Source organism: Schistocerca nitens, chromosome 9 (assembly GCF_023898315.1).
Source record: "Schistocerca nitens isolate TAMUIC-IGC-003100 chromosome 9, iqSchNite1.1, whole genome shotgun sequence".
Lineage (NCBI taxonomy): Eukaryota > Metazoa > Arthropoda > Insecta > Orthoptera > Acrididae > Schistocerca > Schistocerca nitens.
The window spans coordinates 476,956,123-476,968,137 of NC_064622.1; the positions used below are offsets into that span (position 1 = coordinate 476,956,123).

Sequence of the window (12,015 nt, forward strand, 5' to 3'; positions counted from 1 at the left end):
ATTAAGGTGCAGCCAGCACTTTCCCTTAATCTGGTGAAGATGGGGAATCCATGTCAACCAAGATTCGAAGACCAGTCCTAAAAAGCGTTAAATCTCCGCTACATTGTGTAATTGGTTGTAAGCTTAATTTCTGGTTGTGGATGAACAATATGACGTCGACAGAAGGGCACAACTCAAATCTTGGTGGCGGAAAATTGAAAGCCATGGATGGGGGCCCATGCCAGCATCTTTCCCGTGGCAGCTTGCAGTCAACGTTCAGTGACACTCTTACTAGATGAGTGCACAGCTGCAGCATCCACTTGAACCCGGAATGTACAGTGCTGACAACAGGAAGTTGTGGATGAAAATTGGGAGCAGGCTCCAGAGACCCCATTCTTGTAAGGCAACAAGGATGTGGTGTCGCCACGTGATGTTATAAGCCTTTTGGAGGTCAAAGAAGACAGCTATAAATAATATGCTGACATTGGGCAAAAGCTGTTTGGATGGCAGACTCCAGGTAAACCAGATTCTCAGTAGTGGAACAGCCTTTGTGAAAACCACCCTGGAACAGAGCCAGAAGACACTGAGACACGTGGAGCCAACGCAGCCACCAGCTCACCAGGCATTCAAGCAACTTACAGAGAACACCAGCGAGATTTATTGGGCGATAACTGTCCATCTCTGGAAGGTGCTTAACTGGTTTCAGTACTGCGACAATGATGCTTTCTCACTATTGCAATGGGAACTGGCCCCTGCTCCAGGTGCGGTTACAGATGGCAATGAAATGATGCTGACAATCAATCCACTGGTAGGTGCTTGAACATTTGGTTGTGGATGTGGTTTGGCCCTAGGGCTGTAACAGAAGAGTGGGCGAGGACACTGACGAATTCCCAATCATTGGATGGGTCATTATATAATTCTAGGGGGTGTGTAGTAAAAGATAATTGCTTTTGCTCCAACTGCTGTTTTAGGACGTGAAAGACAGGTTGATAAAGCTCAGACAGCGCCATTCAAGGTGACACCAGGTACACCTACAGGTGTCTGGTATCCATAGATACATCTGATCTTAGCCGAAACCTCCGAAGGAGAGGAACACAGCCTGATGGTTGAAATACACCATTCCCAGCAGTCTTGCTACTGTCTTTTTATTAGGTGACAGACCCAGGCACGGAGCCACTTAAAGGCAATGACGTGCTCCACTGATGGGTGCCACTTATGGCATTGGAGAGTCAACCTATGATCTCTAATGGCCTCAGCAATGTCTGAGCATAGTTCGACATCTCATCGGTATACCATCACCTTGACCTTCTCAAGTCAATGAATCGCCTCTTAAAGGCAAAATGAAGGCACTGATAGCAACCCTATTGTTCTCTGGCCCCCTATAGACGAAGTGGGCAAAGTGTACACCTCTTTGCTCCAATCTGGCACACATCTCATCATCACATTATAAGAGCAGGTATCTGTGGAAAATGATGCTCCGAACTAAATTTAGACTTTACGGGGAGTGACAGTCACTGGTATGTCACCCAGCGAGCAGTGCATGTGACTGGGCAGATGATGTCATTTTGTTCAGAACTGACCCACTTTTCGTTTTAGAGATGGCCTGAATAATGGCTTTGTGGCTAAGAACAAATCACCATCAGTCCTTGAACAGACCAAGTATTGTGGCGAACACTGCTCTGATTGCCACTTAATCCTACGTTCCTCCCAAGGTGTAGCCAGGGAAACACTTTAGGGTCATATCTCTCAGCATTGAAAGAGGGCTATCCTTTCACAGACATTCTAGGGGCCATATGGCCACCAGCAAGAGATAAATTCATCTGCTTCATTTGCCATTTATCTGCCATGGTAGAACCCACTCTGAATGGGGGCTCTCCCCACGGGCACCACCTGACCAGTAATATATTGCTCAAAGCCCCATTCCCCAGACACGAAGAGTACAAACTCCTTAGCGCGAGTGGCGAGTTTTCAGCTTGGGCACCGACAGTGCGATCCCTGCATGGTCTGGGGGCTACCACCTTTGACCGCCCCCCCCTCTCACCTGCACAATGGCATGGCTACTGTGCAAGGTTTTGGATTCAAGGAAAGGTGCACAGATAGGAAGGCACAAAAATGGAGCACACACTGCATTGGGTGTTCTTCCCTGCACTATCCACACTTCTGTAGTGTTTTGAAAATTGGTGGCAGGTCAAACCCAATGTGGGGACCATGTGTTTATTTAATGAAAAGTTGTAAATATGCCGGGAGTGGAAACTTGAGGCCCATTCATAAACCAGGACCAAGCAGGGTCGGCACCAAGAAAACCTCACAATGGAGAGGCCAACAGAGAAAGGGATAGTGGAAGGATAGCCTGCACATACTCAAAAAAAGAGTTATGAGTCTCCTGTGGGGGAAAGGTGACATTAATGAATTGGAAAAATCAGTAAGGTAATGCATTGCTTTCTCTCTCACTAATGCCATGTCAAGAGAATAACACATTTGTGATGGGTCCTCAAACTTGGACAGAATGAAGTTATTTACTTTACTGATGGGTTCATCTGAAGGTGACGATATAGCATTTTTCTAAAACCAATCAAGTGCCTTAGTTAACACGCTGTGGATATCAGGATATAATTTTGCCAATTAATTCTGAGATGTATGGCACTAAAGCGGGGACATTATTATTTATTTTACTGATTGTTGTTTGAAGTTCACAATTTCCTATTTTGAACAAGTTATTATCAAAATGTTTATTATTTTTTAAGTGCTTTGTGGTGTTATTTTGTACTGTTGTGTACTTCACACGCACGATCTGTCACCTACAACACATGTATGTCAATTTACCTCTTAAATAATTCCTCCTCACCATTCTCTGAGTTAATTACCTCCGTGGTCCTGCTGTGCAGTGCCAAATGACCATTCTCTCAGACTTCTTCACTTTGTTGGGATGCATTGATGCAGGGGGAGAGCTGCAATCGGCCTAAGCTACTAAATAACGTAAACAGCTTAGGGGTCATTATGCTGAATTTTACGCTCTCTGGGTTTGATACACAGTTTCAATCGCAGTGATAGGTGAACAGATCCCTTAGTTCATGACAGATTATTTAAAACAGGCATGAGTCTTCCACTGAAGACCATGTATAAGTATTGCACCATGCTGAGAAATGTAGCCTTATCAATTTGCACAAGGAGATTGAAATAAATGTACATGAAAGCAAATCACCACAAAATCTCCTCAATGAACAAACCAAGTTAACCAATGCATCCGTTCTCCAAAATTTCATTCACCTGCTTTTCAATTTTTTAAAAAAAATTCTCTGTTGCAATATTTATATATGCACATCCATCCCAAACCATTTACTGTGCTCTCGATGTATGCCATAATACGTCCATAGTTGTAATATTTATTTATGTACATCTGGCACTTATCATTTACTCTTGTCCCAATGTATACCATTATAATTACGTTAATATCATTGCAGTGACGCTTTATAACTGACTGCTTTATTTATCTTAATTTTAATCAGATCTCTGTCAATATAAATAATAAATAATGTAACATTAGCAATTTGTAAATTTCTACTGTCACATACATGTATGTAATGAAATATCTCTCAGAGTTGACATTTTTGGTATTGTTATGGTTGTAATGTCGTCATCTTTGTATACATACCTCCACACGATGAAATTTCTGAGTGTGTGAGTGGTGCTTTACATTATGTGCAAATATATACACAAAAAAGTGCATTATACAGTTTTCGCTGCTCCAAGATGATGAGCAACCCACACTGGAACATAATGGTGCAGATTCTTCATTGTAAGTACCCAAAACATCCTCCCTTTCATAATAATAATTTGTTTAAATCACTTAAGATCGTTATGAGGCACAATTACAGTTAAAAAGGCATTGTCTCACATCATCTTTTGTTTGCAGGGCAGCACCAGACCAAGGAAGTTTTGTCAGGTGGGTAAACAAAAGGCGAAATCTAATGTATAACATGAGCTAGCCGTCTGAAGATGAACCGGTCAGTTTCAAACCGGTAATGGTGCTGTTTAAATAAACAAATAGCGTTATAAAACATGGCTGGTTGCTATTACCTGTGTAAGAGTCGAACTATATTTTGTACACAGCCACGGGGTCAAAATGTCAGTTTTTGACAAAATAGCAGAAAAATGAATTGTTTTTGGTTTGGAGAGAAACTCAGTTGTTGGAGATCCTTTACACTGAAAATGTCTATGTATCTCAATATGACAATAAATCTGCTTGTAACACTGAAGTCCTCAGTTACTCACTGAAGTAAGCTTTAGTGGCAAAATAACATTTGCACTCAGAAGAATAAAGTGGCAGAGTGTACTGCAGGACTAGAAGACATAATTTTATCCTGCTGAACCTTTTCAAATGTATCAGTATTACTTCGCTTAGAAACATTACAGGTGCTGTAGGTGGTGTGACCATAACATTTCAGAGGAAACTTGGAAAGTAAAATGATCAGTTCAACTGCCTACTAATAGTGCGGCAGCAATGTCAGATGATGTCACAGCAAGGTTTCATCAGATCTAACGTTTACAGTATTAGATTAATTAAAAAGTCTTGCCAGTGCCTCCAGGCACATCTAAAAAACATTTTCCCTCCGTTGTTGCTGACTATACAAAGCGGCTACTCAAACCTGTAGGGCGATAAAAAAATTGAAAATTCCAGGTGTGAGGAGGAATACTGTGTCAAGAAGCTGCTGGTAAATTAATGGTGAGAGGAGGGGGTGAGGGTGGGGGATGCCATACCATAATAATGACTCTTTTTGCTCTCAGCTGAGATATATTAGTCATAAGCAGTAGTTTAACTGCAGTTTTTAAACATTGGTGCTTCATATTGAATAACACTAATGTAATTAACACGCTCTGAAATATTAAGTATTTTAAAATTTGTGATCCATTAATATTTAAATTTTATTTTATTGAGTTTAAGTTAAAAACAAAGAATTCCCTGAGATGAAATTCACCAAGATTTCTCTGATTTTTCTAAGTAAAATGTAATTCCCTGAGAATTCCAGGTTTTCCAGAAGAATCGCCACCCTGTGCTATTAAGTCGGAAACATTTGTTTGCTCATTATTCAAATGATAGTCATTTTGAACAGAGTAGAAAAGTTGGTAATGATCATATGAGGGGCACTCAAATAATGCAACTTTTTTTTCTGAAAACAGGTTGCTTTTATTCAAAACTCCTTTACACCCTATTATTGCCCATTCTTTTGAGTACAAAACTATTTTCAACATAATCTCCATTCAATGCAATGGCCTTATGCCACCTTAGAAGAGCCTGTACGGTCACAACTGGGAATGTGTGTGGATGCCAGAAACCAAACAAACTCCAGAATGAAATTTTCACTCTGCAGCAGAGTGTGCGCCGATATGAAACTTCCTGGCATATTAAAACTGTGTGCCAGTCCGAGACTCTAACTCGGCACCTTTGCCTTTCGTGGGCAAGTGCTCTACCAACTGAGCTACCCAAGCACGACTCACGCCCCATCCTCCCAGCTTTAATTCTGCCAGTCCCGAGTTCGAGTCTTGGTCCAGCACACAGTTTTAATCTGCCAGGTAGTTTCAAAGAAACTCCGTTTAACATTTGTTTTAAATCTACTTAAAATGAACTTACCTTTTCTTTCATGAGTGATTCAATCATCTTGCTACCCAAATCATAAATAGTTTCCATTTCAGTTGTCTTCAGAGTAAGCTTCCCGACTTTTGTACCAACGCCAGTTGCAGGCCTGTCAACTTGTACTTCAACCACTTCTCCCTCAATAATTTCAGTTTCCTCTCTGCAAGATTAAATTATAATATAAGAAACTATTACAAACAACTGATTATAGGCTCAGGGATTTTCAAACTTACTTGATCCGCACTCCAATGGACTTTCTGATAGCCTGTGTCAAAGCTTCTGTCTTACTCATCTCCAAACTGTATATTTCAGAACCAGCCATACTTGTGAAAGGTGTGTCTTGACCTAATGCTTGTGCCAGTCCCATGGCAATTGCAGTTTTACCTATAAAATTAATTACACATTTATACATATGCAACAATGCCCAATATAAATGAAATTTTACAGTACTCTTAACCGACTATGACAATTTTATGCCACTATCTACATCATTAAGCTACTACACAAAGAGACATGTAAGGAGAAAAGAAGGGAAATGCTTGGCAGCTACATTAAATGTCTATATACCAACCATTACTTACAAGGTGAAACACCAGGAAAAAAAAATCTTCCTTAACTATGCATATGGATACTCTGTTCCTGAAGTCCCAAACTCTGAAAAATGAACTAGATATCTGAAGGTCAATGGCACTATTATCTTTTCACTGCTGTCACCCATGATCCATCCTACATTACTTCCTCTTCACAAGATGTATAACACACTGTTACTAAATGTAATATGGATAGGTACACATTACTACTAAAGATAACATGGACAGGTAAAATATCTATACACCAAGCACTGGCAGAATAAAATACATGAAAGACTCATTCATACTGATTATTACATCATTACTAAAGACGTATGTAGCTATACACATTGGGTAGCTTTCACTGAACCTGCTTTTACCTGTTCCTGGTTGTCCTGCAAACAGGACAGCTCTCCCTGCAATCTTGCCCTCTTTTATCATCTCAAGGACAACACCAGCAGCTCGCCGAGCTGATAGCTGTCCCACCATTCCCTGAGAGACCTGAAATACAATGTAAAATCTTGAATTGGTGGTTCAAAGGGATGACTAATATCTGTGTTTCCACAGTTGTGATTGCTTTCTAGTCATGAAACTGAAATGTGAAAATGTGCCATGAAATGCTTTTCGCAAGATATAATGATCTGAGTAGTGATTCTACATGTAAAAAAAGTGGGTTTGAGATTTACACGAATGTTGAAGTAACCTGCTACCTTGTTAAATTTTTGCCACTCCTACAGGATGTCAGTCTATTTTGTAGAGCTGTCTTCGAAAGTTTTGTCATTCTTTTGCTAGTGTGTATTAATGACAAGATAAAAATGAAGTAGGTAATTATATAGCAGATGTCCCGCATCATAAATCTTACACATCATACATAGAAACTGTATTACGATAAAACAGTATATACTACCAATCCATAGTTTCCAAACAATGACATTCTGTAAATTTAACAAAAAACTGACACTAATAGAGAAATAATGTGAGTGCTACAGAAGTAATTGCACAGACATTGAAATGTCTTGTGAAAGAAATGTTTAATTCCAAAATATTGGCTAATTTCACCAGCTTAGTTAGTTTCAAGTAGACACATACTAACGTTCATACAACTATAGCATTTCACAGATTGTACATTATGTAATACAAACATGGAACGTAACAGAATATTGGAAGAAAATCAGAAATTCATAAATCATAGTAAACAGCATAGTAGGCATTATAGCATGCATATGAATGTCCAGATTCACAACAAAGCAACTTAAATTACACTTTTCTATGGTTTTTGAGATGCTAATATTCTCGAAGTGTTCTCTCCCTATTGTTTCTTTATTGTGGCATTACATTTTTGTTAATGCTGTATATACAAGGTAATGAAAATGATCATCTGAAATTGTTGTTGTTGTTGTTTCGGTCTTCAGTCCTGAGATTGGTTTGATGCAGCTCTCCATGCTACTCTATCCTGTGCAAGCTTCTTCATCTCCAAGTACCTACTGCAACCTACATCCTTCTGAATCTGCTTAGTGTATTCATCTCTTGGTCTCCCCCTACGATTTTTACCTTCCACGCTGCCCTCCAATACTAAATTGGTGATCCCTTGATGCCTCAGAACATGTCCTACCAACCGATCCCTTCTTCTGGTCAAGTTGTGCCACAAACTTCTCTTCTCCCCAATCCTATTCAATACTTCCTCATTAGTTATGTGATCTACCCATCTAGTCTTCAGCATTCTTCTGTAGCACCACATTTAGAAAGCTTCTATTCTCTTCTTGTCCAAACTATTTATCGTCCATGTTTCACTTCCATACATGGCTACACTCCATACAAATACTTTGAGAAATGACTTCCTGACACTTAAATCTACACTCGATGTTAACAAATTTCTCTTCTTCAGAAACGCTTTCCTTGCCATTGCCAGTCTACATTTTATATCCTCTCTACTTCGACCATAATCAGTTATTTTGCTCCCCAAATAGCAATACTCCTTTACTACTTTAAGTGTCTCATTTCCTAATCTGATTCCCTCAGCATCACCCGACTTAAATCGACTGCATTCCATTATCCTTGTTTTGCTTTTGTTGATGTTCATCTTATATCCTCCTTTCAAGACACTGTCCATTCCATGCAACTGCTCTTCCAAGTCCTTTGCTGTCTCTGACACAATTACAATGTCATCGGCGAACCTCAAAGTTTTTATTTCTTCTCCATGGATTTTAATACCTACTCCAAATTTTTCTTTTGTTCCCTTTACTGCTTGCTCAATATACAGATTGAATAACATCGGGGAGAGGCTACAACCCTGTCTCACTCCCTTTCCAACCACTGCGTCCCTTTCGCGCTCCTCGACTCTTATAACTGCCATCTGGTCTCTGTACAAATTGTAAATAGCCTTTCGCTCCCTGTATTTTACCCCTGCCACCTTTAGAATTTGAAAGAGAGTATTCCAGTCAACATTGTCGAAAGATTTCTCTAAGTCTACAAATGCTAGAAACGTAGGTTTGCCTTTCCTTAATCTTTCTTCTAAGATAAGTCGTAAGGTCAGTATTGCCTCACGTGTTCCAGTGTTTCTACGGAATCCAAACTGATCTTCCCCGAGGTCGGCTTCGGCTTCTACTAGTTCTTCCATTCGTCTGTAAAGAATTCATGTTAGTATTTTGCAGCTGTGGCTTATTAAACTGATTGTTCGGTTATTTTCACATCTGTCAACACCTGCTTTCTTTGGGATTGGAATTATTATATTCTTCTTGAAGTCTGAGGGTATTTCGCCTGTTTCATACATCTTGCTCACCAGATGGTAGAGTTTTGACAGGACTGGCTCTCCCAAGGCCGTCAGTTGTTCCAATGGAATGTTGTCTACTCCGGGGGCCTTGTTCCAACTCAGGTCTTTCAGTGCTCTGTCAAACTCTTCACGCAGTATCATACCTCCCATTTCATCTTCATCTATATCCTCTTCCATTTCTATAATATTGTCCTCAAGTACATCGCCCTTGTATAGACCCTCTATGTACTCCTTCCACCTTTCTGCTTTCCCTTCTTTGCTTAGAATTGGGTTTCCATCTGAGCTCTTGATGTTCATACAAGTGGTTCTCTTATCTCCAAAGGTCTCTTTAATTTTCCTGTAGGCAGTATCTATCTTACCCCTAGTGAGATAAGCCTCTACATCCTTACATTTGTCCTCTAGCCATCCCTGCTTAGCCATTTTGCACTTCCTGTCGATCTCATTTTTGAGACGTTTGTATTCCTTTTTGCCTGCTTCATTTACTGCATTTTTATATTTTCTCCTTTCATCAATTAAATTCAATATTTCTTCTGTTACCCAAGGATTTCTACTAGCCCTCGTCTTTTTACCTACTTGATCCTCTGTTGCCTTCACTACTTCATCCCTCAAAGCTACCCATTCTTCTTCTACTGTATTTCTTTCCCCCATTCCTGTCAATTATTCCCTTATGCTCTCCCTGAAACTCTCTACAACCTCTGGTTCTTTCAGTTTATCCAGGTCCCATCTCATTAAATTCCCACCTTTTTGCAGTTTCTTCAGTTTTAATCTACAGGTCATAACCAACAGACTGTGGTCAGAGTCCACATCTGCCCCTGGAAATGTCTTACAATTTAAAACCTGGTTCCTAAATCTCTGTCTTACCATTATATAATCTATCTGATACCTTTCAGTAACTCCAGGGTTCTTCCATGTATACAACCTTGTTTCATGATTCTTAAACCAAGTGTTAGCTATGATTATGTTGTGCTCTGTGCAAAATTCTACCAGGCGGCTTCCTCTTTCATTTCTTAGCCCCAATCCATATTCACCTACTACGTTTCCTTCTCTCCCTTTTCCTACACTCGAATTCCAGTCACCCATGACTATTAAATTTTCGTCTCCCTTCACTATCTGAATAATTTCTTTTATTTCATCATACATTTCTTCAATTTCTTCGTCATCTGCAGAGCTAGTTGGCATATAAACTTGTACTACTGTAGTAGGTGTGGGCTTCGTATCTATCTTGGCCACAACAATGCATTCGCTGTGCTGTTTGTAGTAGCTTACCCGCATTCCTATTTTCCTATTCATTATTAAACCTACTCCTGCATTACCCCTATTTGATTTTGTGTTTATAACCCTGTAGTCACCTGACCAGAAGTCTTGTTCCTCCTGCCACCGAACTTCACTAATTCCCACTATATCTAACTTTAACCTATCCATTTCCCTTTTTAAATTTTCTAACCTACCTGCCCGATTAAGGGATCTGACATTCCACGCTCCGATCCGTAGAACGCCAGTTTTCTTTCTCCTGATAACGACATCCTCGAGTAGTCCCCGCCCGGAGATCCGAATGGGGGACTATTTTACCTCCGGAATATTTTACCCAAGAGGACGCCATCATCATTTAATCATACAGTAAAGCTGCATGCCCTCGGGAAAAATTACGGCTGTAGTTTCCCCTTGCTTTCAGCCGTTCGCAGTACCAGCACAGCAAGGCCGTTTTGGTTATTGTTACAAGGCCAGATCAGTCGATCATCCAGACTGTTGCCCCTGCAACTACTGAAAAGGCTGCTGCCCCTCTTCAGGAACCACACGTTTGTCTGGCCTCGCAACAGATACCCCTCCGATGTGGTTGTACCTACGGTACGGCTATCTGTATCGCTGAGGCACGCAAGCCTCCCCACCAACGGCAAGGTCCATGATTCATGGGGGGGCATCTGAAATTAATTGAAACAAAACACTGAAACTAGTCTTTAGTCCAGTGATTCCAGGTGGTATGAGTTACAATGTTACGTACTTTTCAGTAGTAGTAGTTTGCTCTAAAGGAGTATGATTTTTATAAGTAAACCAAGCGAAAGCAAGTTATTCTGACCAACTATTGGTCAAAAGCAGTGCTGATCTCTGTCGTTATCTTATGTCCATTTTCCCCACTCTTGCTTGTTGTGACATAAATATTCCCTACTGTCCTTGCAAGATCATGCTCATGAGGAAGAATCATAGGGGGCAGAGGACCTCCAACTTCATGCAGCACAACAAATAACTTTCCAGCCAATTTAGCATCCAGGTTAACAGCTGGCCTAATTGTGTACAAATGAGTTAAGGCATTGATGTTTGTTGACCTTGATATAACTCTCTTGGTACTTTAATTTCTAGGGTTCATTTGATATGTATTACCTCTTCAAATCCTGACTGGTCAGAGTTAAAAACAATTCCTTACTGAACGACGAGATAAGTTGATCTCCTTTACAAATTTTCTGGCAGAGTTCGCAGTTTGTGGTGCATTGTCCACTTGACGCTTTGTTGGAAATTTCGTTACCTCAAGTCTTCCAATTCTGTACCATTGTTTGAAGTTACACCACCATCCACTACTTCACTTGAAATAACTGTGATCTATGTCACATGCAATTTGATGTGCATAATGTTGTAGGTCACTATCATGCACATTCTATAAATTGAATTGATCATCCCCGAAACGTGCAAAAACTAGTTTTTGTAACAAGTTCACCTTGTCTTCCCTTGACTATCGATAGTTTTTCTTATGCACTACAGTTATATTGTTGCAGACTTATTCTAAATCTGTTCATAATAGTTTTTCTTTACTATGTTGCAGGTGATCTTTCTTATAAGTAGTTATGATTATAGTCCGTGAGACGAGTGACTGGTACTGACAGTTCCGGCGGGCAGACGGCGCTGTTGCCGAACGTGGCTCACAGCACGCGGCACCCTGTCTGCTACACGCATTCTCTAGCAGCAGAAATAAAAGCGAGACAAAATACAAGTCGTATTGGTACGCGTGAATTTATTTAAAGTTGATGCTTGAAATGTATTAACTCGAAAACTGATAAGAGCTATTTAGTACAAGT

General features: G+C 40.2%; 1 protein-coding gene across 1 annotated transcript in view; it reads right to left on the reverse strand.

The window, feature by feature from the left end:
- LOC126203506 (ruvB-like 2) overlaps window positions 1-12,015 on the reverse strand; it is a 111,704-nt gene that overhangs the window by 47,051 nt on the left and 52,638 nt on the right. Inside the window, exons 3-5 of the mRNA XM_049937832.1 lie at window positions 6,561-6,681; window positions 5,845-5,995; window positions 5,609-5,771 (exon numbers count right to left, since the gene is read on the reverse strand). Of these exons, the coding sequence (XP_049793789.1) occupies window positions 5,609-5,771; window positions 5,845-5,995; window positions 6,561-6,681 (435 nt within the window). The remainder of the gene's footprint in view (window positions 1-5,608; window positions 5,772-5,844; window positions 5,996-6,560; window positions 6,682-12,015) is intronic.